Genomic DNA, 26,758 nt, shown 5'->3' on the forward strand with positions numbered 1-26,758 from the left:
GCGGATCCATGATTTTTGAAAAGGTAGAGGGCCAAACGAGGCAACGTTAAGAGTAGGACATGTAAAAAGTCTATGCATTTGCATATACATGTATCATCATAAGGGGGCAAGAGCCCCTGCCCCCTGCCCCCTACATCCGGTTCTGACTGTATTTGTCCCTCCCTCTCTTATACTTACCTAACCGACTCAGGAAGGTACCTGTCCAGTCTTTTACGACAGCAAATAAATGCCCTTCCGACCTTTTGCGTGGATGAAATATGATCTTGATACACTTCTCTCCATTTCTCTGTTTGATAAATAAATTATCTTGTTCTTCCTTAGCCAACTCAACCCCCCCCCCCCCAACCCCTCCCCCATTAATATTTAAATGCAGGATTCAAGATGAAATGCAAGATAATCGTTTTGGTGCTACATTAGTTAGACAAATTGCTTTTAATGAATAAACTGGTTTTCGTTGAAAAAAATCCGTCTAAAATAATGCTTATTCAATCAAGTTCAAAGTCCACTGTTTTTGGATGAAAACAAACTATTTATTGTTCTATTTGTCACATCTTCCATATATCTATTACTTAACATTTTACCTATCAAAAGAAAATAATCGACACATAAATACTTTCAGTTTGGACTTTACCCCTTATTTATGAATAATAAGATAAATTATGACCTTAACAGTTTGAATTATGAACCAAAAAGGTCTACGTAACTAAAACCCATTTAAAAATAAGCTTGGTCATTAACTGTACTTTGTACCCAACCGCAGTTTTAATCATATCACCACCCCACAAGAAAGAATTGTAAAACAGTTTACAGTTCTTAAACAATATCTAAATGGCATCGTATTCCCCCTTTTTACGACACCATCACCACCACTTCTTGTGTAATTATATATTACATATATTTATCAAATGAATTATATGAATATTTAAACCAAAAACTGACACTTGCAGTCATTAAAACTTAATTAAGCAATTGTTTTGAATACCGGTATTACCCATAACTTGTTTCTTCCAGATATACAGTTAAATATCTTTGCATTGCCTCGTAAAATTGTTGAGAGTGCGTATCATAAGGTAGTGATTAATTTCATCTACCCCTAGATGAAGATTTGTTTCTATATTTATTTCACAAACAGGGTAATTTTCCTATATTCTTAAAAATCTTTACTAAATTTCATAGCGACAAAGCTTCAAGAATTAATGAGAATATGACTTTTTTGTCCATTTTGTTTCAATCATCTGATTAAATAACAAACGGATGAAATGTACAAAACTGTTATTTTGACAGATTTTCGAGTATTCATTTCAAAATGAAAAGAAAGGACATTGTATATTAAAATAAAATGATCAAAAGAGTAAATGTGTCGTGTCTTTCAGATACAAATTTTCAAAAGAGTAAATGTGTCGTGTCTTTCAAATACAAATGATCAAAACAGTAATTGTGTCGTGTCTTTCAAATACAAATGATCAAAAGAGTAAATGTGTCGTGTCTTTCAGATACAAATTTTCAAACGAGTAAATGAGTCGTGTCTTTCATCTACAAATGATCATAAGAGTAAATGTGTCGTGTCTTTCAAATACAAATTCACCGGTGTCCTTTAACGCTATAATTTCTCAAAATGCAAAACCTTCAATTTCTTAACACAATTACGAGCGTCACTGATGAGTCTTTTGTAGACGAGATGCGCGTCTGGCGTACAAAATTTTAATCGTGGTACCTATGATGTTTTTTTTTTTAAATCCAACAACAAATCGAAGGGTTGACTTACTAGGGCCCTTTAGTGCCAAAGAAGAATTGGTTTTATGGATGCTTGTAAAACTAGAACAGAATTCTTTGAACCCAATTACATCAAACAGCAAAGCGAAGGGTCTTTCGTGCAGTTTATTATAACTGGTCTCAGATTCACATAAATTAAGTTATTTAATTTTCAAATTTGATTTTATTTCATCAACTTTCAAACAAATGCAACGAAAAGTGACAATATTTCTGACTAGGTGAGAACTAACGTCTTTAGGAAATGCATCGACCCTTGCAATAATATTTTCAATAACTAATACACATTTATGTTCAATTAACAAATTCCCACTTTTCATGTTTGCACTTAAGTAAAGTCATTTACCATTTAAATTTTACACCCGGATTACTATAGACGTCAACAAACGGTTAATTTAATAAGATGATGAAATATTAAACTTACTTATAGAATAACATGAATAAATGATTTGCAGAATGTGATTACAAACAAAATCACATGTCATGGGATGACAAATCAGAACTTCAATTTAACACACACCTCCGGTAAAAATAAGTATATAAAAATAGAAGTCCTTCAAGGAAAAAATGTAAACCAATGAGAATCCAGAATTTTAACACACCCTCCAGTTGAACCCGTATAAAACACAAAATCAAATTAAAATCGTTATAATGAGGAAAAACAAGTGATAGTAAGTTGTTGTGCATATATTCACTGTGAGTTTTATTTGTCGATAATCGGTAATTCGTTTTATGCTATTTTTACGTAGAGTTTGTTAATGTTATTTTTTTTGTACTTTTCTATTTTCATTTCTTTTTTGCTAATTTCTGAAATATTAAAGATATTGAATAAATGATGCAATAGAAAAAATTTAGTGGTAGCGATTTTTTTATCTGATATAAACAACTGACATTAACTGTCCTTGTTGGATTATTTTAAATCACGTATTTGGACGACGATAATACTGGAAAACCCCAGATTCTCTTCCCCAAAATGTAATCTCCAGAAATTTTGTTCACTCAAGTTTCTTGCTGTTGTATCAAATTTTTGAGAATAGATGTTGGGATTTATCAGAATTGAATAGTTTTTTTAAGGGGTGTTGGGATGCGTAAGGTGGTGACGTCGGAGTCTTCTCTGTTCCTTAATTATCTTTTTTCGAAATCATTATTCCCTATTCACCATTAGAAGACCACTGTGTTCATCATACCACATGTAACCTTTATAATTCAGTTTGATAGTGTATGGTTTTTTTATTTGAATCATTTTCAGATCATCCTATACGGTAAGATTTATATCAAATAATTTGTGTTTTCAATGATGTAAATCACTGAAATAAATTACTTTGCTCTTCATGTTTCCTTTAGTTGGAATTAAAGACTTTCATGGGCCTTGAAACTAGAATAAAAGACATTAATTATATAATTATATAATATAAATATATATTATAATTAATATTAATTATTAACCCTATTGCTTCATACTATGTGGAGTAATCTTAAATAAAGTCAAACAATTATTTTGTCTATCTATATCAATTTCCAAAATGATTGAAATGTTCACACACATGCTTTCTTGGGTGATATGTAAAGTATTATACACACTTCGACTAAAATGTTCTATTCTCTACAGCTTACTTTAGATTTTTATACATGTTGAGTTTGATTATAATAACGAAATGAACGTTTCAACAAAAACAAGAAGTATAACGGAGGGTACGAACTATAGACGGAGGGTACGAACTATAGTAGATACACGTAGTTTTGTTTTATTAACACATATAAAATATGATTGATTTTTCTACAATTACAGAAGATGGAAATGAAAGTGTTGATCAATTACAGTCGATATAAATATTTACGACTTGCGTGGATCGATATTTGGGGTGGTGCCCGTTAACGCATGATTTATTTAATTCATAAATCTTTAAGCTGTTTAAACGACACAAAAACTTTCATCTTGGGGTCAATATACGGTCGTCAATACTATAGACAAGTAACTGTACAATATATCAAGCTGTTAATCGGTCTCAGTCTAAAAAGACAAGCAACTGTACAATATAAAAAATGTTTGCGGTCGTATTAAAATTGAACACTTAAACACGAGTTATTGTCTGAAAACTAGAAAAAATGCTTGTTTGAGACCCTTTTTGGCCCCTAATTCCTGAACGGTTTGGGCAATTACCCCCAAAATGAATCCCAACCTTTTACTTTTGATATTGAACCTTGTGGTACAATTTCAGAGCAATAGAAATACTTGTACACAAGTTATTGTCCTGAAACTAGAAAAATGCTTGTTTTGGGCCACTTTTTGGCCCCTAATTCCTAAACGGTTAGGACCATCACCCCAAAAACAATCCCAACCTTCCTTTTGTAGTACTGAACCTTTTGATTAAATTTCATAGAGATCCATACACTTAAACTAAAGTTATTGTCCGGAAACCAAATGTCTGATCGGTCTAAGTCTAGAAAAAAAAGCAACTTATAGTCAAGAAAAGTTAGGAATGAATTTAAGACAATCAAAATTCTGCAATAAACATTAAATTCCATGAAAGGACACCCCTATACCCCACCCCCTAAAAAAAGACAATATAAAAAACAACAACTGACGATGTACCTGGCTTGAAATTTGTACAGGCACTTTAATTGTAGAGTAGTTTGACTATAGACATTTAGTCTAGCAATCTACCCTCCCTCTTTTAATCTAGATAAGTGAAATAACAAAGGAATAATAGATGCAGATGTAATAAAATTGAAGATTTGATGGTGGTGTCGGATATATTTGTCCTTTTTATGTTTCCGCTATTGAGATTTGATGGTGGTGTCGGATATTTGTCCTTATATGTTTCGGCTATTGACATTTGATGGTAGTGTCGATTATTGTACCTTTATGTTTCGGCTATTGAGATTTGATGGTGGTGTCGGATATTTGACGCTTCATGTTTTGGCTATTGAGATATGATGGCTGTGTCGCATATTTGTCCCTTTTTGTTTCAGCTATTGAGATTTGATAGAGATGTCGGATATTTGTCTCTTCATATTTTGGCTATTGAGATTTGATGTGGTGTCGGAAATTTTACCTTTCATGTTTTGGCTATTGAGGTTTGATTGTGGTGTCGGATATTTGTCACTTCATGTTTCGGCTATATATATATATATATATATATAGGATGAATTTAACTGTTTGGTTATCTTATGAGTATTTTCATTGTGTAGTGTGTACTTCAGAAATCATATATTGTAGCTGCAGCAAATTCGTAGAAACCTCAGACAGGATTTTTTTTGTGGGATTTGAATTAAAACTCTAATCCTCATTTCACAGGAAAAGATTACTAATAAAGATCATTAAAGGCACCAGTCATAAACAAGCTCTCTAATATCTATTGTAAAAGACCATAATAGACAGGACAAATCTGATCGCAGAACTCAAGCAGAATTTTTCTAGGGGAAATACGAAGAAAACAACTTTAGTCTTGCGAAGGAAAGATATTATGCATGCGGTTATATTAAGCCGGAATTCCACCCGCTTTTCCTCGAATGTTACATCATCGAATGCGACAAGAGTGTCACTAACGGAGCAGAATCTACTCACCCTTTCAGAGAACCTGAATTTACCCCCTGGGTTTTGCTGTATTTTGTGTTGCCCAATTCTCAGTTTCTGTGTAGTATTTAGTAGACTGTTGTGTATTTTCTTTTTGGCCCTGGTATTTTTCTTCAACTGACGGTTTATGATCGTCCCGTTGGTATCCCTGCCTCTTTTTATAGCGTTTATTGTACAGGCGACTGAATAAACTGTGTAAACTGTTGATTGCTGACCTAAGTAAGCTCTTGTTTGTTTGTTTCAATTTCAGCTAATTTTCCTATATTTATCGTGTTCTTGCATTTACAAACACAACCCACAGGCACAAGACGTTCTATCAATAGTAACAAAACATGGGCAATGGGGAAGAAAATAGTGTCCATGTATAAATACGGGCAATGGGAAGAAAATAGTGTTCATGTATATATAGTGTCCATGTATATATATATATATATATATATATATACATGGACACTATTTTCTTCCCATTGCTCATATTTTATTACTATTGACAAAACGTCAAGATGTGTGTGCACAACCTTACATTTGAAGCAGTTTATATGTGCCAACCTTCTTCTCTAATAAGGGATGGCACATATAAACTGCGCTCAATTTAAGATGGGTTGGCAATAGCTAGGTAACATTAAACAAATGAGTAAAAGCTGAAATAATTAAAAAATTCTACTGAAAACATGAATCTCATAAAAAGGGGGTCCATGCCTCAAAATTAAGAGTCTGTGGTTTGTTATACAAATTTTAGTGACTAACAAAACTAGGAGATCAATTAGCCTGCAAGTTATCTTTATTTTATAGAAATGTTTAATGACATCAACGATGAAGACATCCTGTATCAATGAAGAACAACCAAGTGTTTATGTAAAGGTTTTGAGTGCTGGGTTAGCAGCTTGTGTGGCTGATGCTGCGACGTTCCCATTAGATACAACAAAAGTTCGCCTTCAGGTATGTGTAGAAGTGTTAGATATACCCCTGATGGTTAGCAGCTTGTGTGGCTGATGCTGCGACGTTCCCATAAGATACAACAAAAGTTCGCTTTCAGGTACGTGTAGAAGTGTTAGATATACCCCCTGAGGGTTAGCAATTTGTGTAGCTTATGCTGCGATGTTCCCATGAGATACAACAAAAGTTCGCCTTCAGGTATGTGTAGAAGTGTTAGATATACCCCTGAGGGTTAGCAGCTTGTGTGGCTGATGCTGCGACGATCCCATGAGATACAACAAAAGTTCGCCTTCAGGTATGTGTAGAAGTGTTAGATAAACCCCTTATGTATGTATGATGGAATGTTTCTAATTTACACCTTGACATAATGGTTAATGCAAAATGATAGCGATCAATAGTTTATGAGGTCTATCGGCAATGTGATCTTATTTTACGGTAAAGCATGATAAATGCAGGTTATCCAATTAAATTTTATGGCATCATGGTGTAAACTATTATAAGATACAACTTCCGGTTCTATGCTCAATCATAAGTGGACAGATAAAAGAGGGTTAAATACCCTTATCGTCAAGCATGAAATGCCCCCTTCAAATGAGTCATTTATCACATCGTATTATTTTAGATAACTTTAGAGTCAAACGTACATTTATTTATTCATCGTTTACGTTATTTCAACAAAGAAATTACAGCGTACGTCATAAGAGATACTCAATCCCAATCCCCCTAAAACCATTACCGGAAGAATAATAAGAATAAAGATAGAAAGACAAACAGCAGTCCACAATACACGACAGAAAAAAACCTTAACACTAAATCCAAAAAATACAGGATTTGAACTCCTATAATTTAAAAATTTTAAAAATGTGTGGTTTCTGACTTAGTCTTTGACAAGTGTATTAATTCCTTACAATTTCTAACAGCTACAAGGAGAAGGGAAAGTACCGGAAGTCCGAGTAAAACAGATAACCAGTTTATCTCGGTCCAAAGTGAAGTACAGAGGACTATGTCATGCAGTTGGTGTAATTGCCCGTGAAGAAGGTGTCCGTGGACTTTACAAAGGTCTAGTTCCAGGTCTACAGAGACAACTGTGCTTCTCATCAGTCAGACTAGGTCTTTATGACGAATTCAAAGATTTTTACTTTAGTTTATTATACAAAGGTAACATGAGTGAAATTCTTAAATATTGTTTTAAAAAAATAAGCCTGAAATAGATCCGGTATACCTGACTATTTTTGAGGACTGCATGTTGACATCTACATCATAGTACTACATGTCTTTTGTGCATGTTGACATCTACATCATAGTACTACATGTCTTTTGGGCATTTGTGTCGTTAGGTTGCTGTCTCATTTCCTCTTATTCGGATACAGAAATCATAAGTCGACGAAAGACAGACTAAAGAACAGCAGAAAGTAAACAATATAAAAATTTTACAAAAAACTAATGATGAAGCAACAACAACCTCGAACACCGGGGAAAACTGAGGTACACTTCCCAGAAATAAATGATCCATCAATTGTGTTGCTTTGGTAAAGAAACACCCAGTTTTGCGTCGTATTCGACAATAAGATGGGATGAGCGCGTAAAAGATGAATAGGATTGTGAGGCAAGTAAACAAAGATTGGATCGTTAGGCAAGTAAGGAAGAAGATGGGATTGTGAGGCGAGTAAAAAAGATGGGATTGTCTCGCGGGTAAAGGCTGGTTTGATTGTGTGGCGATTAAAAGGTGTTTGGTTGAGAGTCGGCTCAGGCGAGTAAAGGAGGGTGGGATTTTGAAGCGAGTAAAGGAGAAGGGGAATGAGAGGCGAGTGAAGAAAGGTAAGATTGTGAAAAGACATGATGTGAGTAAAGAATAAAGTAATTATGATGCAAGGAAAGAATTGTGATGCGAATAAAGGAGATAGGGATTGTGAGGTGAGTAAAGGAAAATGGGATTGTGATGCGAGTAAAGGAGGAAAAGATTGTGATGTGAGTACACGAGGTTGGGATTGTGAAGTGAGTAAATGAGAAAGGGATTTTGATACGAGTAAAGAAGGGTGAGATTTTAGGGCGAATAAAGGAATAGGTGTTTGTGATGCGAATTAAGAAGGGTAAGATTTTTATGCAAGTAAAGGAGAAAGGGGATTTGATGTGAGTAAAGGGGAAAAGGATTGTGATGTAAGTAAAGGAAGAAGGGATTGTGATGTAAGTAAAAGAGGATGGGGATTGTGATGCGAATAAAGAAGGGTAATATTTTGATGTAAGTAAAGGAGAAAGGAATTGTGAGGTGAGTAAAGGGAAAAGGGATTGTGATGTAAGTAAAGGAGGATGGGGATTGTGATGCGAGTAAAGGATTGTGATGCGAGTAAAGGAGAAAGGGGTTGTGAGGTGAATAAAAGAGAAATGGATTGTAATACGAGTAAAGGAGAAAGGGATTGTGAATTGAGTAAAGGATAACGCGATTATGATGCGAGTTAAGAAGAAAGGGATTGTGAGGTGGGTAAAGGAGAAAGGGGTTGTAACGCGAGTAAAGGAGAAAAGGATTGTGATGCGAGTAAATTAGAGGAGAAAGGGATTGTGATGCGAATAAATTTAAGGAGAAAGGGATTATCATGCGAGTAAAGGAGGGTAAGACTGTTTTTCAGTATTTTATCATATATATGACTAAATGTACCAAGTTATATATCACTAGTTTTCGCTATCCCGTTTTGATCGTGTATATACAGTTATGTGTTGATATTTCTAGATTTTGACCTTTTTTGTTGAATTCGTTTATAGATTCAGAAAACAAGGACATGCCAATAAAAATTCGTCTCATGGCTGGTGTCACCACTGGCGCGCTGTCCGTTACACTGGCTCAGCCTACGGATGTGGTAAAGATTCGAATGCAGGGACAGAGTACAACAAGTGCCCGAACATACAACAGTTCTATAAGTGCTTACAAATGTATAGCAAACGAGGAAGGAGTCCGAGGACTATGGAAAGGTAATTTATTTGTAAACGACTCAAAAGTCACCGAGCCAAGTTATGTCGAACGACGTCTGCCATCCGCGCGAAGACTTCTTTTGAATAATTGTAGAATCAGTTGAAATTGTATATGTAAAAATTATATCAGTCCAATGTCAAGTCTGCTTGCTAAGAATTACTTTAGTGCCATTCATCTAAAGAACTAAAACTAATAAGAAAAATGTAAATTGCTTGAAGAATGTATGTAATATCAAGTTGGAGCTGATGTTATGTTCAGTGGTGATGTCAGAGAATTTCAAGTTCTTATTTTTAAAAGTAGTACATGTAGTAGGAACAACACGTAAAGCTGAAATCGGCTAGGGATCTAAGACAAGATTGTTCTAGAATTACAGAAGTCTTTTAATTGTGCTATTTAATATGTATACGAATTAAAAGTACGAGTGAGATATCATCAAACTTGTTTTTAAAATTATTACAGAATGTGTAAAATTTTCTATTTTGTCAAGATTTATTCCATATCATGAGGTTAAAAAAATATATCATTATGAAAATTATCGATATGATTTTGAAAGAGAATCAAAGGGAATGGCACTCAATGAATAATATAAGAAAACTATAAAATACAACAATTTGGGATCGTTTTCGTTTTCTTGCTACAATAAAGCATCTGATTTAAATTCCCTTGTAAAATAACCTATTTATCTTTTTTTTTAATAAATTAAATTTGTTTGTAGCCTACTTTTAACGAGGGTAGTAAAGGGTTACTTTTGTGCAACGTGTTTTGCCATTTTTATTTCACGTGCAGCCGTGAAAAAGGTTCGTTATTCACCGTGTTTCGTGAAATCGGTGAAAAGATCAACGTGCAAGAAATTTTTAATTGTTCGTTCATCGTGAAATGGCAATTTTATTTCGCGTACTTCCGTGCAGATACCCCCCCCCCCTACCTTTACGCCCCTCTTTAACATGTTCAACACAGAGAAAAAAATAATGTATTCAAGCGAATGAAATTAATGCTAATTGACTTCATTTCTAAAATAACGATCAAACTCCAATATGGTTGTCATAAATTTAAGACAACATAACAAAAGAAGGTATTTTTAACGCAGCTGGTATAACCCATAAAAAAATATCAATCTTATGTGTGTGTATATTCGACCAGTCGATCAGTATAGCGGTTAGAAACATTGAAGTGAAACAAACGACCTAGATGATATTTTAATTTTAAATTGATTTGCAAGTCAATTTAAAAAATATATGTGGATTGTGTCCACATGTGGACACAGATGATGCCCCCGCTTGCATATCATATAGTTATAAAGGGACATAACTGAAGAACGGTAAAAGTGACGCTATACCCAAATTTGAACTTGATATGAGTTTTGTGGTAATAAGCATTGTGTGTAAGTCTCATAACATTTGGTTGAGGCTAACTTAAGTAGAGAACAGAAACTAAAAAATTCAGCAATTTTTCTATTTGTAAACACGCATAACTCTAGATCGGTTGTGTATATGTTTTATAACATTTGGTTGAGACAAACTTAAGTTAGAGAACGGAAACAAAAAATTCAACAATTTCTATGTTTATAAAGGGACATAACTCAAGAATGGTAAAAGTGACGCCACCAAATTTCGTACTTAATCTGTATTATGTAGTAATAAGCATTGTGTATAAGTTTCATAACATTTGGTTGAGGCAAACTAAAGTTAGAGAATGGAAACGAAAAATTCAGCAATTTTTTTATTTGTAAAGGGGCATAACCCTAGAAAGAACGGTAATCAAACAGCTTGTAAGCACTGAATGGTAAAGATTGCTTTAATATATCAGTAGGAAGTAAAAAAGTTTAATATTGCATTGTATAAAGCATTGGTTGTAGTTGATTCAACTACCATTATGCACAAAGAAGGCTGAAATATTTTCAGGAATGAAGGGTAAAAATTGCTTTAATTTATCAGTGGAAGGCAAAATTAAACATTGCATTGTATAAAGCATTGATTGTAGTTGATTCAGCTATAATCATGTACAAGGGAAGATAACTCCAATTTTAAAAATTACTTGATATTTAGGGGTAAAAAAATGAAAAATTTAGCAATTTTTTTCATTTGTAAAGGGCATAACTCTAGAACAGTAAAATGACGCCACCAAAATTCGAACTTGATCTGTATATTGTAGTAATAAGCATTGTGTATAAGTTTCATAACATTTGGTTGATTCAAACTTAAGTTAAAGAACGGAAACGAAAAATTTAGCAAGTTTTCCATTTGTAAAGGGGCATAACTCTAGAACGGTAAAAGTGACGCCACCAAAATTCGAACTTGATCTGTATTTAGTGATAATAAGCATTGTATATAAGTTTCAAAACATTTGGTTGAGGCAAACTAAAGTTAGAGAACGGAAACAAACTTTGAGACGTACGTACAGACGGACAAAGGTAAAAATTAATGCCCCCTCCGCTACGACGGGGGCATAAAAATTAAATAGCAACCATTGTATAATCCATAATACAACAAACTTTTTTTGCTTTACAGGTGTAGTGCCAAATATTATACGAAACATTGCTGTCGGAGTAACAGAAATGGTGACGTATGACGTCACTAAACACAAGATACTTCAGTCCGGTATTCTAACAGACGGTATTCCTTGTCATTTCCTGTCAGCTGTTACAGCCGGTTTTATTGCCGTTATCGTATCCTCCCCCGTTGATGTTGTGAAAACAAGGTACATGAACGCAACACCTGGCCAATATTCCGGGATCTTCAGTTGTGCATATGGAATTTATTCTGGTAGTGGATGGACTGGTTTTTATAAAGGGTAAATTATAACATTACATCATTTTTCAACTTCTTCGCTTTTCGACGTCATCATTCTTCTTTGTATATTGCTGTCTGCATATGTGAAACACAGCCACGGTTTTTGAGTGTCGTAGACCCATCATCTTATACAAAATGTGTTAATGACGTTAATCTGTTCAGAATATTTGGTGGATGTAAATTCAGCAACTACTTCTTTTGATTTTTTTGTTTTTGTTCTGGTTACAATCTTGAAATTTAAATCAAAACTGAACTGATTACAGCTCTTTTCATAATGCTAGCAAGACAAAGGTTTGTTTGACTTGCTTGCTTTGTTTGTATAAATGTTTGCTCAATCATTGTAATTAAGATTGACATCTGTAAACAATATAAGTAGGCGGAGTTAAACCTGTGTATAGGTAAATTTGATTATTTGATAATGTCCAATCAAATTTAAATATAATGTATACAAGTTTAAATCCGCCTTTTTATGTTGTTTTCAGATGTCAATCTTAATTACAATGCTTGAGCAAACATTGATACAAACAAAGCAAGCAAGCCAAACAAACCTTTGTGTTGCTAGCATTATGAAAAGAGCTGTAAGTAATACACGATTTTCTATTTTCTTCTGTGTGTTGCTCTATATTGCCGCAAACGAGTACTATTTACCATTAAATGAAATAACGTATTTCAAGTGTAAATTACAGAATCAGAGCACAAATATGGGAGCAGTTTATGGAAGTCTGTAATGTTAAATTATCCTTTCAATTTTACATATGTTTGCAGTAATCTGTTAAAAACCAGGGTACCGTTTCACAATGCCTTCGTAAGTCTACGTGTCATCGTACGTTCGTCGTAAATAAATCGTAGGTTTTACAGCCGTTTCACAAAGCCGTCGTAAGTTAAGATGAGCGTAAATACTACGTAAATCCTGGCGTAACTTACTACAGCTATACCCAGTCGTATCTCGATCGTAGTTTTTCCGCTAATATGAATTAAACCATATCTAAGATGGCTTTATTCTCGATCAAGATGTCGCAAATGTTAGAAGACGAAGAAGAATCTTCAATATTAGAACCATACTTTCTTCGTTTGATCATTTTGAAAATGAAATGGATATAATATCCAGATACAGACTGGATAGACATAGTATCAATGAAATAACATTGTCAATAGAACCAGATATAAAACATCATACAAATAGGTCCAATGCACTTACTCCTGAAACGCAGGTTTTGTTAGCTTTGCGCTACTCACTGGTTCTCCGGTAAAGCGCCCATTTTATGACGCTGATTTGTCACATTTTGCCCCTTTTTGGACCCTAATTCCTAAAATTTTGAGACAATTACCCCCAAAATCAATCCCAGCCTTTCCTTTGTGGTATGGTACCTTGCTGTACAATTTCAGAGAGATCCATACACTTGAACACAAGTTATTGTCTGGAACTAGAAAAATGCTTATTTTTGGCCCCTTTTTTGCCCCTTATTCCTAAACGTTTTAGGCAATTACCCCCAAACTCAATTCCAGCTTTCCCTTTGTGATATGGAACCTTGTGGTACAATGTCAGAGAGATCCATACACTTACACACAAGTTATGTCTGAAAGTTACAAAAATGCTTATTTTTGGCCCCTAATTCCTTAACTGTTGGTACCATAACCCCCAAAATCAATCCCAACCTTCCTTTTGTGGTATTGAACCTTATGGTAAAATTTCATAGAGATCCGTTCACTTAAACTAAAGTTAGAGTGCGAAAACCAATGTGTCTTCGGACAACGACGATCGACGACGACGACGACGCCAACGTCATACCAATATACGACCGCAAATTTGTTTTGCGGTCGTATAAAAAACTATCCGTCACAATGATATATGAGGGTCTGGATTAGGCGGGGAGGGGGTGGGTGGGTTTTACATTTCTGTATTCTGTAATTCTTTTGGCCATTTTTCTCTATTCAGTAAGAAATATTCTTATTCTGTAAATTCTTGTGTTCAGACCGTGCATATGAAAATTTCCTGTTGTATCATGATTTTGACACGATAAGATCTTTTTGTCTGTATCAACGACATATAAATATTTGAATCTACATTTTAAATTGATACAAAAAAATCAAAATTCTCTGATCTATAGATTTTCATAAATGGAGTCTAAAATATATCCATAATAAATGCACTGTATCAAATGCATATATGAGAACAACTACAATAGAATACAATAACTTTGTATTTTATAAATTAGTGTCTTCGATAATGAAAAATTCGTCATCGAACAGTCTCATTATCATGTCGGTATTCGAAATGACTCGTTTCATTGTTATTACAAAAAATAGGTCATAATAACATGACAGAGTTTTTTTTTTTTGATTCAGAATGTTCTAGATAAATATGCAAAAAGCAAAGTTTAGACAATGTACCCTCATAAGCCTGGAAGTGACTAGTCACATATAGTTAACGGCGTTTTTCTCACAATGATGTTCTACCTCCATAAGCCTGGAAATGTCGTGGCGGGTCACATATAATCAATCCTTCTGACTTCATAAATTTTGTTAGAGAATCGGCTGAATTAAGACGTTATATGATGAAAATTAATTAATTTCCTTCCGTGAAAATGCATCGCATATACAATAGAAATGAATCGCCCATACAGTGAAAATGAAAGTCTAGTATCATTATTCGACAGTAAACATGAATCGCATAACGAAAACAGCATAGTGAAATTTAATTCAATATCAACAAGCTGAATACCAAAACCTGTTTTAAGTTATACAACATTAATAATTATGTTAAAAGGTACATTTTTCTGCAAATGAAACTTAACTGCTGCTTTTAAATCTCTTGCACGCTCTGTTCGTGAACTATTCTTAATATATTTATCTATTTGTGTATCAATTTTACACCTGGATGGCTGTAGGCGCGATAAAAACCCGTCCGCATCTCATACCTATATCATGAATTTATAAAAACAGTACACATTATATCTTATTTCTTATTCTATTCAAAAATCATGAATGTGTCGTCTGTTTTATTTATCATTCTACATTAGAAATTCATAACGGATACATTGAAAATGGTATTTCAGGATTCGCACATTATATACACTGGTTTTGTTTATTTTCATTGGACTTTCTTTTAATTCTTTTTCAACGACAACGCATGCAACTTCTTATTTCTTGTTTGAAAATTCTTCTCTTGGTCACAAATCTGCATGAAATATTTGCCACTGTACGTTCAGAAAACAGCAATCAATCAATCATATCTCCTCTAAAATTGCAATACTATAATAACTTTAGACATTATCAAATAATTGTTTAAAAATTCGTTTAATCCTTTGATCAGATATAAACACGTCTCGTCATTTTATTATTTCAAATTTCCGATACAAAGAAAAAAAGTATTATTGAATATCAAAGGAAGTAACCCATCAAAGATACATGGCTTTTGTTTCGTCTACAAATGAAAAACATACGAACACACCCACTCACCTGATTCGCTCGTCCTCACAAATATAATAAAATGCTCCGCTGGGCGCAGCTTGATACGATCGCATAGGTCGAACCCTGAACAGTTGGGGCAAGTATGGACACATAATTCAAGCTTGATACAGCACTGAATTTGGATTGTAATTAAATGTTTGACACAGCATAGGTTTCTGACACAGAATGAATGTGGTCTAAGAACTTTAAAAATTTTAATTTACCTATTCAAACCATATCATTATTATTTGCTTTTATATATAAATCAGAAATAACCAATTTAAAATGGAAAATTTTAAAGAAAAAGAAAATGCTCCGCTGGGCGCAGCTTGATACGACCGCAGAGGTCGAACCCTGAACTGTTGGGGCAAGTATGGACACAACATTCAAGCTTGATACAGCACTGAATTTGGATTGTGATTAAATATTTGACACAGCATAGGTTTCTGACACAGAATGAATGTGGTCTAAGAACTTAAAAAAATTTTAATTTACCTATTCAAACCATATCATTATTATTTGCTTTTATATATCATGTATATAAATCAGAAATAACCAATTTAAAATGGAAAATTTTAAAGAAAAAAAAGGAAAAAAAAATCCCCCCTCAAATGTTTTGAACCCCCTTATGATTCATCACCCCCAAACTCAATCCCAGCCTTCTCTTTGTGTTACAATGTATGGTGCCTTGCAGTACAATTTCAGAGAAATCCGTACACTTGAACACAAGTTATTGTCTGGAAACTAGAAAAATGCGTTTTTTTTCCCTTTTTGGCCCCAAATTCCTAAATGTTTAGAGCAATTACCCCCAAACTCAAACCCAACTTTCCCTTTGTGATATGGAACCTTGTTGTACAATTTCATAAAGATCCATACACTTACACACAAGTTATTGTCCTGAAACTAGAAAAATGCTTGTTTTTTTCCCCTTTTTGGCCCCTAATTCCTAAAATTTTGAGGCAATTACCCCCAAAATCAATCCCAGCCTTTCCTTTGTGGTATAGTACCTTGCAGTACAATTTGAGAGAGATCCATACACTTGAACACAAGTTATTGTCTGGAAACTAGAAAAATGCTTATTTTTGGCCCCCTTTTGGCCCCTTATTCCTAAAGGTTCTGGGCAATTACCCCAAACTCAATTCCAGCTTTCCCTTTGTGATATGGAACCTTGTAGTACAATTTCAGAAAGATCCATACACTTACACACAAGTTTTTGTCCTTAAACTAGAAAAATGCTTGTTTTTTTTGCCCCTTTTTGGCCCCTTATTCCTAAAATTTTGAGGCAATTACCCCCAAAATCAATCTTAGCCTTTCCTTTAGTGGTATGGTACCTTGCAGTACAATTTCAGAGAGATCCATACACTTGAACACAAGTTATTGTCTGGAAACTAGAAAAATGCTAATTTTTGGCCCCCTTTTGGCCCCTTTTTCCTAAACGTTTTGGGCAATTAACTCCAAACTTAATTCCAGCTTTCCCTTTGTGATATGGAACCTTGTAGTATAATTTCAGAAAGATCCATACACTTGCACACAAGTTATTGTCATGAAACTAGAAAAATGCTTGTTTTTTGCCCCTTTTTTGGCTCAATTCCTAAAATTTTGAGGCAATTACCCCCAAAATCAATACCAGCATTCCTTTTGTGATATGGAACCTTGTGGAACAATGTCAGAGAGATCCATACACTAACACACAAGTTGTGTCTGGAAGTTACAAAAATGCTTATTTTTGGCCCCTAATTCCTTAACTGTTGGTACCATAACCCCCAATATCAATCCCAACCTTCCTTTTGTGGTATTGAACCTTGTGGTAAAATTTTATAGAGATCCATTAACTTTAATCAAAGTTAGAGTGCGAAACCAATGTGTCTTCGGACGACGACGACGACGACGACGACGACGACGCCAACGTCATACCAATATACGACCACAAAATTTTTTTTGCGGTCGTATAAAAAGGAAAAAAAAAAACCCCCACCCCAAATTTTTTGAACCCCCTTATGATTCATCAACCCCAAACTCAATCCCAGCCTTCCCTTTGTGGTATGGTACCTTGTAGTACAATTTCAGAGAGATCCATACACTTGAACACAAGTTATTGTCTGGAAACTAGAAAAATGCTTGTTTTTTTTACCCCTTTTTGGCCCCAAATTCCTAAACGTTTAGGGCAATTACCCCCAAACTCAAACCCAGCTTTCCCTTTGTGATATGGAACCTTGTAGTACAATTTCATAAAGATCCATACACTCACACACAAGTTATTGTCTTGAAACTAGAAAAATGCTTGTTTTTTTTCTCCTTTTTGCCCCTTATTCCTAAAATTTTGAGGCAATTACCCCCAAAATCAATCCCAGCCTTTCCTTTGTGGTATAGTACCTTGCAGTACAATTTGAGAGAGATCCATACACTTGAACACAAGTTATTGTCTGGAAACTAGAAAAATGCTTATTTTTGGCCCCCTTTTGGCCCCTTATTCCTAAAGGTTCTGGGCAATTACCCCAAACTCAATTCCAGCTTTCCCTTTGTGATATGGAACCTTGTAGTACAATTTCAGAAAGATCCATACACTTACACACAAGTTTTTGTCCTTAAACTAGAAAAATGCTTGTTTTTTTTTTGCCCCTTTTTGGCCCCTTATTCCTAAAATTTTGAGGCAATTACCCCCAAAATCAATCTTAGCCTTTCCTTTAGTGGTATGGTACCTTGCAGTACAATTTCAGAGAGATCCATACACTTGAACACAAGTTATTGTCTGGAAACTAGAAAAATGCTAATTTTTGGCCCCCTTTTGGCCCCTTTTTCCTAAACGTTTTGGGCAATTAACTCCAAACTTAATTCCAGCTTTCCCTTTGTGATATGGAACCTTGTAGTATAATTTCAGAAAGATCCATACACTTGCACACAAGTTATTGTCATGAAACTAGAAAAATGCTTGTTTTTTGCCCCTTTTTTGGCTCAATTCCTAAAATTTTGAGGCAATTACCCCCAAAATCAATACCAGCATTCCTTTTGTGATATGGAACCTTGTGGAACAATGTCAGAGAGATCCATACACTAACACACAAGTTGTGTCTGGAAGTTACAAAAATGCTTATTTTTGGCCCCTAATTCCTTAACTGTTGGTACCATAACCCCCAATATCAATCCCAACCTTCCTTTTGTGGTATTGAACCTTGTGGTAAAATTTTATAGAGATCCATTAACTTTAATCAAAGTTAGAGTGCGAAACCAATGTGTCTTCGGACGACGACGACGACGACGACGACGACGACGCCAACGTCATACCAATATACGACCACAAAATTTTTTTTGCGGTCGTATAAAAAGGAAAAAAAAAAACCCCCACCCCAAATTTTTTGAACCCCCTTATGATTCATCACCCCCAAACTCAATCCCAGCCTTCCCTTTGTGGTATGGTACCTTGTAGTACAATTTCAGAGAGATCCATACACTTGAACACAAGTTATTGTCTGGAAACTAGAAAAATGCTTGTTTTTTTTACCCCTTTTTGGCCCCAAATTCCTAAACGTTTAGGGCAATTACCCCCAAACTCAAACCCAGCTTTCCCTTTGTGATATGGAACATTGTAGTACAATTTCATAAAGATCCATACACTCACACACAAGTTATTGTCTTGAAACTAGAAAAATGCTTGTTTTTTTTCTCCTTTTTGCCCCTTATTCCTAAAATTTTGAGACAATTACCCCCAAAATCAATCCCAGCTTCCCCTTTGTGGTATGGTACCTTGCAGTACAATTTCAGAGAGATCCATACACTTAAACACAAGTTATTGTCTAGAAACTAGAAAAATGCTTATTTTTGGCCCCTTATTCCTAAACGTTTTGGGCAATTACCCCCAAACTCAATTCCAGCTTTCCCTTTGTGATATGGAACCCTGACGTACAATTTCATAAAGATCCATACACTTACACACAAGTTATTGTCATGAAACTAGAAAAATGCTTGTTTTTGCCCCTTTTTTGTCCCCTAATTCCTGAAAATTGGAGGCAATTACCCCCCAAAATCAATCCCAGCATTCCCTTTGTGATATGGAACCTTGTGGTACAATTTCAGAGAGATCCATACACTAACACACAAGTTATGTCTGGAAGTTACAAAAATGCTCATTTTTGGCCCCTAATTCCTTAACTGTTGGTACCATAACCCCCAAAATCAATCCCAACCTTCCTTTTGTGGTATTGAACCTTATGGTAAAATTTCATAGAGATCCATTCACTTAAACTAAAGTTAGAGTGCGAAAACCAATGTGTCTTCGGACGACGACGACGAAGCCAACGTCATACCAATATACGACCGCAAAATTTTTTTGCGGTCGTATAAAAATTCAAAATATAAAAACAATTATATACAAAATAAAGGATAAGGTCACCCCGGATGCCACACAAATGCCAAGGCAACGAACGAGAAACCGGAAAAGACATACTTGGATTCCAAACCGATACCGCTAAATGCCCAGCTGTATTCCTGGTAGAGGAAAGCCGAAAATCCTACAATAAAGCATCTCGGAAAGAAACTACCGATCCATTAAGGGAACAACAGCTAAAACCCTCAGACATCAAATAGATTGGTCTGATAGTTTCCCACATGGAACTACTAATGGATTCCATCTGACCACATGTCTCAAACAAACCTGAAAATATCTGCAGAAACTTTCCTCAACAAAAAAATATTATCCAAAACATAAAATATAAGATGTAAGGATAACAATATTTATCCATGAAACCAATTTGGCAAAAAAATTTCAATGATGTTGAAGGATTCTCTCTGCAAACATTTTCACGTCCGCTCTCATCGGCATGCTCGACTCATCGATCTGTGAAAGAAGAGTGTGCCATATTCCGATGTAAATAAACTACGATTCACACCTCCTGTTTACAGCTAGAGTTCCGTTTTACATTACACTTACGATGATACACAGTGCGTAACTTGCGATCAACTTAGTAGTCCTTTACGATGCCTTTGTGAAACACACGTAACGGGAACGTAGAACCACACGTAAACGGATCGTAAAATGATACGGTGGTCGTAAGTTCAGAAGGCTTTGTGAAACGGTGGCCAGATCTCCTCTCACTGTGTTACATAAATTTAATGTCGACAAGTATTTTCAAAACGGCGCAGCATATAAAATAACGTATAAACAGAGTGATATATTTCAATCAGACTGTTTTGCTGTAATTTAATCTCATGCATTAATTGTTATTTTTCAGGTGTGTGCCATACTTTGCCAGAATATGTTCATGGAGTATTATCATGTTCCTTACATACGAACAACTGAAGACTATGTTTACACCTAAAACAAACCGTAATACTATGCTAAAAATCATTGAACAAGACAAAAATATCAGACTAGAAACACGTCTCTGATTTATATAGCAACATGACTATTTATCAAAAGGAAGATTGTAACAAACAAGGGCCAACAAGAAATGTCTCGGCTGCTTAAATCATTAACACTGAATAATATGTTGAAAGTTTTAGAGATAATAACCTCAAACGATAAACAATGAAAATGAGGTCAAGGTCAGTTCACCCCTGTCAGACAGATTATAGTCAAAGTTAAAGATTTTATCGATATAAAATGCAAAATCTGGATTGATATATGCAGCTTACATTGATTCTTAAGACCAAATACAGATGACCTTATTTCTCAGAAACTGCATGACTTAAGGAAGTATTTGAATCATAGAACTCCGTTAAAGGTTAAATGACCTGTACATCTTAAAATCATTTTATAATAGTGGACCTACTGCTTATAATTATGACTTTAATAGTGTTTTCCATTGAATCATGAAAGTGAGGTCAAGGGCAGGTGAACCCTGTCAGACGGACAACAAAATCTTATAACCATTATATAGACCAAGTATAGTTTATCTATTACGCAATGTAAATGAGAAACTGACCAAAGCGCGATTATTGAACCATGGAAAAGGTTCTCCTGACCGACGGACATGTACACCTGACAACCATTCATAAAGACCATGGAAAAGGTTATCCTGACCGACGGACATGTACACCTGAAAACCATTCATAAAGACCATGGAAAAGGTTCTCCTGACTGACGGACATGTACACCTGACAACCATTCATAAAGACCATGGAAAAGGTTCTCCTGACTGACGGACATGTACACCTGAAAACCATTCATAAAGACCATGGAAAAGGTTCTCCTGACCGACGAACATGTACACCTGACAACCATTCATAAAGACCATGGAAAAGGTTCTCCTGACCGACGGACATGTACACCTGACAACCATTCATAAAGACCATGGAAAAGGTTCTCCTGACTGACGGACATGTACACCTGACAACCATTCATAAAGACCATGGAAAAGGTTCTCCTGACCAACGGACATGTACACCTGACAACCATTCATAAAGACCATGGAAATTGTTCTCTTGTTCGACGGACATGTACACCTGACATCCATTCATAAAGACCACATATAGTTTACCTTTAACCTGTACTATGCACGGAACATTCCAAAGAAGAAATATAGTTAACCTAGTTCTACATAAGCGCGAACACTTAACAATGTTTAAAAAAAATATATCAGGACATAAACAATTATTCTGTGTGTGTGTGTGTGTGTGTGTGTGTAATGTGCATAATGGTGTGTGTATGAGTATTATTATAGTTAAATAAACCAAAATATTCTCGTGTGGTTTGTTACTTTTGCAAAGAAACTGTGCAATTTATATTTATTCTTATTTATTGTTACATTAAAAGTAGTTTTTGAAGTTCATTTATTTATGCGTTGTTTATTTTATTGCATGCAATTGTGAAATTAATTGGCCATTTTTTCATGCAATTGGAGAAACAAACTGAAGAAATCAGGACATTTCATATTCAATTCAATGTTAAAGTTCAGTTAAAATATTATACATCCAGATATGAAATTGACTAAATGGGAGTGGCTAAAATAAAACGCCGTACAAAATGAAACAATGTAGACCAAGCATAACCAGCCTTGCATACCCCCCCCCCCCCCAATCACACCCAGTAATAAGAAAATTGATAAAACCGGTAATAGTTACAGATTAATGTTAGTGGAAACGAAGTAAGAACATACCACAACCAGTGGTCGAACAACATTTTTAACTGACATCATGAACAAAAGCAATACGACCAATACCGTTTCTGCACCTGTCAATTATGAAAGCCACAACCAATAAAATGCAGGACTCTGGTAATGGTCGTGGTAGTGGTAGTTAAGAAAATTCTCGGACTTTTTTAAAGTAAGAATTTTTTTATCTTTATAGCACTGAAGCTAGTTATAATATATAACTAATAGTATTTTCCGAAGAGAAGATTTTTGTAATCGTTAAACGACGACATCAAGTGATGATAATGGCTCAATTGACCCTTTGGGTAAAGTGAGCTAAAAAGAGGGCAACGCAAATCCTGCTCCAGTTTTTATAGCCATCTTTGTCATATAGGATCCGGAGACTGAATATTTGTATTAATTGCGTTGTTCAATTTATCTGCTATTCAACAGCAATGTCAAAACATGATAAAAACATATGTTGTGCAATAAAAAAGAAAGAAAAACTCAGGACAATATTCCTTTAACCAGTGCTAAACATGAAATATTACAACACTACATATTTTTTGGAAAATAAAAAAAAAAACAAAAAAAAAATGGAGAATGTATCCATGGGACACTGATGATGCCCCCACTTGCATATAACGTTATTAAGGGACATATAATAACTCAAGAACGGTAAAAGTGACGCAGAAAGCTCGACATAGGGATAGTGATCCGGCGGCGGCGGCGGCGGCGGCGTTAGCTAACTTCTTAAAAGCTTTATATTTTAGAAGGTGGAAGACCTGGATGCTTCATACTTTGTATATGGATGCCTCATGTTACGAAGTTTCCGTCAGTCACATGTCCAATGTCCTTGACCTCATTTTCATGGTTCAGTGACTACTTGAAAAAAAGTTAAGATTTTTTGTAATGTTAAATTCTCTCTTATTATAAGTAATAGGATAACTATATTTGGTATGTGCGTACCTTGCAAGGTCCTCATGCCTGTCAGACAGTTTTCACTTGACCTCGACCTCATTTCATGGATCAGTGAACAAGGTTAAGTTTTGGTGGTCAAGTCCATATCTCATATACTATAAGCATTAGGTCTAGTATATTCGGTGTATGGAAGGACTGTAAGGTGTACATGTCCAACTGGCAGGTGTCATCTGACCTTGACCTCGTTTTCATGGTTCAGTGGTTATAGTTAAGTTTTTGTGTTTTGGTCTGTTTTTCTTATACTGTATGCAATATGTCTACTATATTTGGTGTATGGAATGATTGTAAGGTGTACATGTCTAGCTGGCAGGTGTCATCTGACCTTGACCTCATTTTCATGGTTCAGTGGTTATAGATTAGTTTTTGTGTTTTGGTCCGTTTTTCTTATACTTTATGCAATAGGTCTTCTATATTTGGTGTATGGAATGATTGTAAGGTGTACATGTCCAACTGGCAGGTGTCATCTGACTTTGACCTCATTTTCATGGTTCAGTGGTCAAAGTTAAGTTTTTGAGTTTTGGTCTTTTTTCTTATACTATATGCAATAAGTCAACTATATTTGGTGTATGGAAATATTCTATGATGTACATGTCAGTCTCGCAGGTTTTATTTGACCTTGACCTCATTTTCACGGTTCATTGCTCAGTGTTAAGTTTATGTGTTTCAGTCTGTTTTTCTTAAACAATAAGCAATAGGTCAGCTATATTTGTTGTATGGAAGGATTGTAAGCTGTTCATGTCTGCCTGGCGTGGTTCATCTGACCTTGACCTCATTTTCACGATTCATTGGTCAATGTTTAGTTTTCATGGTTAAGTCTGTTTCTTAGAAACTATAAGCAATAGGTCAACTATATTTAGTGTATTGAATGATTGTAAGGTGTACATGTATTTCTCGTTTGGTTTATATGACCTTGACTTCATTTTCTTGGATCATGTTAAAGACCAAACAGCCTATTCAGTTCTACCGGTGATTTTTCCTTAACGTTTTGTGTGAAGGTATTTCATGATTTGAGGAACAAAATATGATAAAAAAAATTGGGGGTCACCGACTTAGTTTTGTCACTATAGCAACCTCAGTTTCGTGTTTTCCCGAATATTAACATGATATTTGCTTGTTATTTAAACTATCAAAAAATCCCATTATATCAAACCTACAAGCATAATTCTTGTTTCATGTTAAACAGTAGATTTGTGTCTATCAAATACAGGTTCAAGAGTTTAAGACTCTTATTGTTTTGATCTTAAAAAATATGATTTATTTCATTCCCGCCAAAAATAAAACGCAAGAATGAAAAACGTTTCAAGTATTAAAAAATATCTACCAGTGATTTTTTCATAAAAATTTCAAGAAGGAAAGTGCCATGTGTACTCTTCAAAATAAAGCAAAAAAATGTATATGTCACCGACCTTTCAAAAAAGTTATGATTAATTTTCATGTTTTTTTCTCGTTCGTTTTGAAGAAAAGAGTTGTCTTTCTTCAGAACATTGAATCTGACGTCATAGTACAAGTTTTCCTTGCTGGCGTACTTTTTAAAAAAAATTGCAAATTGGACGTTTGAAACCCACATTTAAATTTTCAAGAATCAAGAATAACAACTATATTCACCTACTTTATTATCCAATAGTACAAGAGATCATATGTATGTATCAGTATCAGATCTCATGATGTTGTTGCCGCACAAAATTAACCTTCAGAAACACAATCCGTCGGAATGAAAAATTGTTCGAAATAACCTTTTACGACGCTTTAGAAAGGAAAGTCTGTTTTTGTCCTCTCCTCTCATTAGCAAAATCATTGAAAATAAAAAGAGAAATGAAAGATGACACTGGATAACTTACAGACTATTTGACTATATTAGACTAGATGTGTGGGTTTTTTTGTCACGTCAATTTCAGAACTTCGCCCAAGCGCACTCTTTCGCTACTAATGACAGACGGACAGACATTAGCACGGACGGACTTCTTTATACCATTATGTGTCCCGACTAAGACGAGCGTATACAAATTATTCCATCTAGTTTGTGGATTCATTATTTCTGAATATTTAAAATATAAGAAAATTAAAATTATAGGTATAATATATGAATTAAACTTTTTGATTCTAAAACGTTTTACATCCATTTAACCTATCATAAAATACGATCCCCGTTATTACTACCTCACGTGTTTTGAATAAACGAGACAGTAAATATAAAATACAAAGAGACAATTTGAAATGAAACAAATGACGAAAGACAATGAACCTTTATCATTTTTATTTTTACTATAAGATTTTGTCAATTAAGCAGTATAGATAAAATTTAACTTCATTGCAAGATCACCATTATTTTACGAGAATCTTGAAGAAGTAAGTTAATCTCAACATGCATACGTTGCCAGTATATATCGAAACTTCTAGAAAGTATTTATTATCGGCCTAACCTTCTGAAAACTCAGTTTTGAAAATCACATATTGAGTTAAAATTCTAAGCGTAAGTCATATAAATTTACCAGTGTAAAGTTACACGGGCGTACGAGATTTGCGCCGATTTAAAAAAAAAATCGATCTTTAATTTGCGCCGATTTGATTCTTTCATTAGCGCCTATTTTATTTTTTGTATCACTAGCCCCGATACTTTATTTGCTATACGAGTAAATACATGTATATGTAGTAAACCTAGAATGTATATTGCATTGTAATATATGGATATAAATAGTGTTCCCTTATGTTTAAAATAATTTTGGTCATATTGTTCGAGAACTTCGTTTTGACACGAGAAAGAACAGATGGACTTCGTTATTGGCAAGTACAACAAGTATAGAAAAGATAAAATGACAAGAAAGGAATATATCAGATGTGTGGCATATAAATTCTCGGCAAGATAATAACTCATTTGTACTAGTATTACATTTTTATGGATTTTATTGTGGTGCTTTGAAATGCTGTAAATAGAATTTTACTCCGTGATTTTAGTGGATGTAAACAGAGTGCACAAATATCTTTTAAATTGACTTATCCTGCTCGAAATTCTACTCCCACCTCCCCTTTGTGAGCAGGGGACAAATAAAGGCAACAGTAGTATACCGCTGTTCGAAACTCATAAATCGATAGAGATAAAAACAAATCCGGGTTACAAACTAAAACAACAGTTATATACATGTTATAATTGACAGCTAATAACATATGTACAACTGGCTAACGGAAGAGGTTTATATGATAAATAAAAAAATAACTTTCACGTATAATT

At 34.6% G+C, this 26,758-nt stretch overlaps 1 protein-coding gene across 3 annotated transcripts; it reads left to right on the forward strand.

Annotated features, from left to right (window-relative positions):
* The first annotated feature begins 2,428 nt into the window (after nt 1-2,428).
* Nucleotides 2,429-22,255, forward strand: LOC127724543 (mitochondrial uncoupling protein 2-like). 3 transcript variants are annotated; one of them, XM_052231524.1, is made up of 8 exons: nt 2,429-2,466; nt 6,140-6,286; nt 7,204-7,441; nt 9,041-9,247; nt 11,756-12,038; nt 20,713-21,492; nt 21,551-21,608; nt 21,667-22,255. In XM_052231524.1, the coding sequence occupies exons 2-6, from the start codon at nt 6,149-6,151 to the stop codon at nt 20,867-20,869; spliced, it is 1,023 nt and encodes a 340-aa protein (XP_052087484.1). In that variant the 5' UTR covers nt 2,429-2,466; nt 6,140-6,148; the 3' UTR covers nt 20,870-21,492; nt 21,551-21,608; nt 21,667-22,255. The 3 variants fall into 3 exon arrangements, with proteins under 3 accessions (XP_052087484.1, XP_052087483.1, XP_052087485.1); XM_052231523.1 differs by lacking the exon at nt 21,551-21,608; XM_052231525.1 differs by lacking the exon at nt 21,551-21,608 and having other exon boundaries at nt 2,433-2,490.
* Nucleotides 22,256-26,758: the final 4,503 nt, after the last annotated feature.

The sequence above is a fragment of the Mytilus californianus genome, unplaced genomic scaffold (genome assembly GCF_021869535.1).
Source record: "Mytilus californianus isolate M0D057914Y unplaced genomic scaffold, xbMytCali1.0.p SCAF_14, whole genome shotgun sequence".
NCBI classification, from domain to species: Eukaryota; Metazoa; Mollusca; class Bivalvia; order Mytilida; family Mytilidae; genus Mytilus; species Mytilus californianus.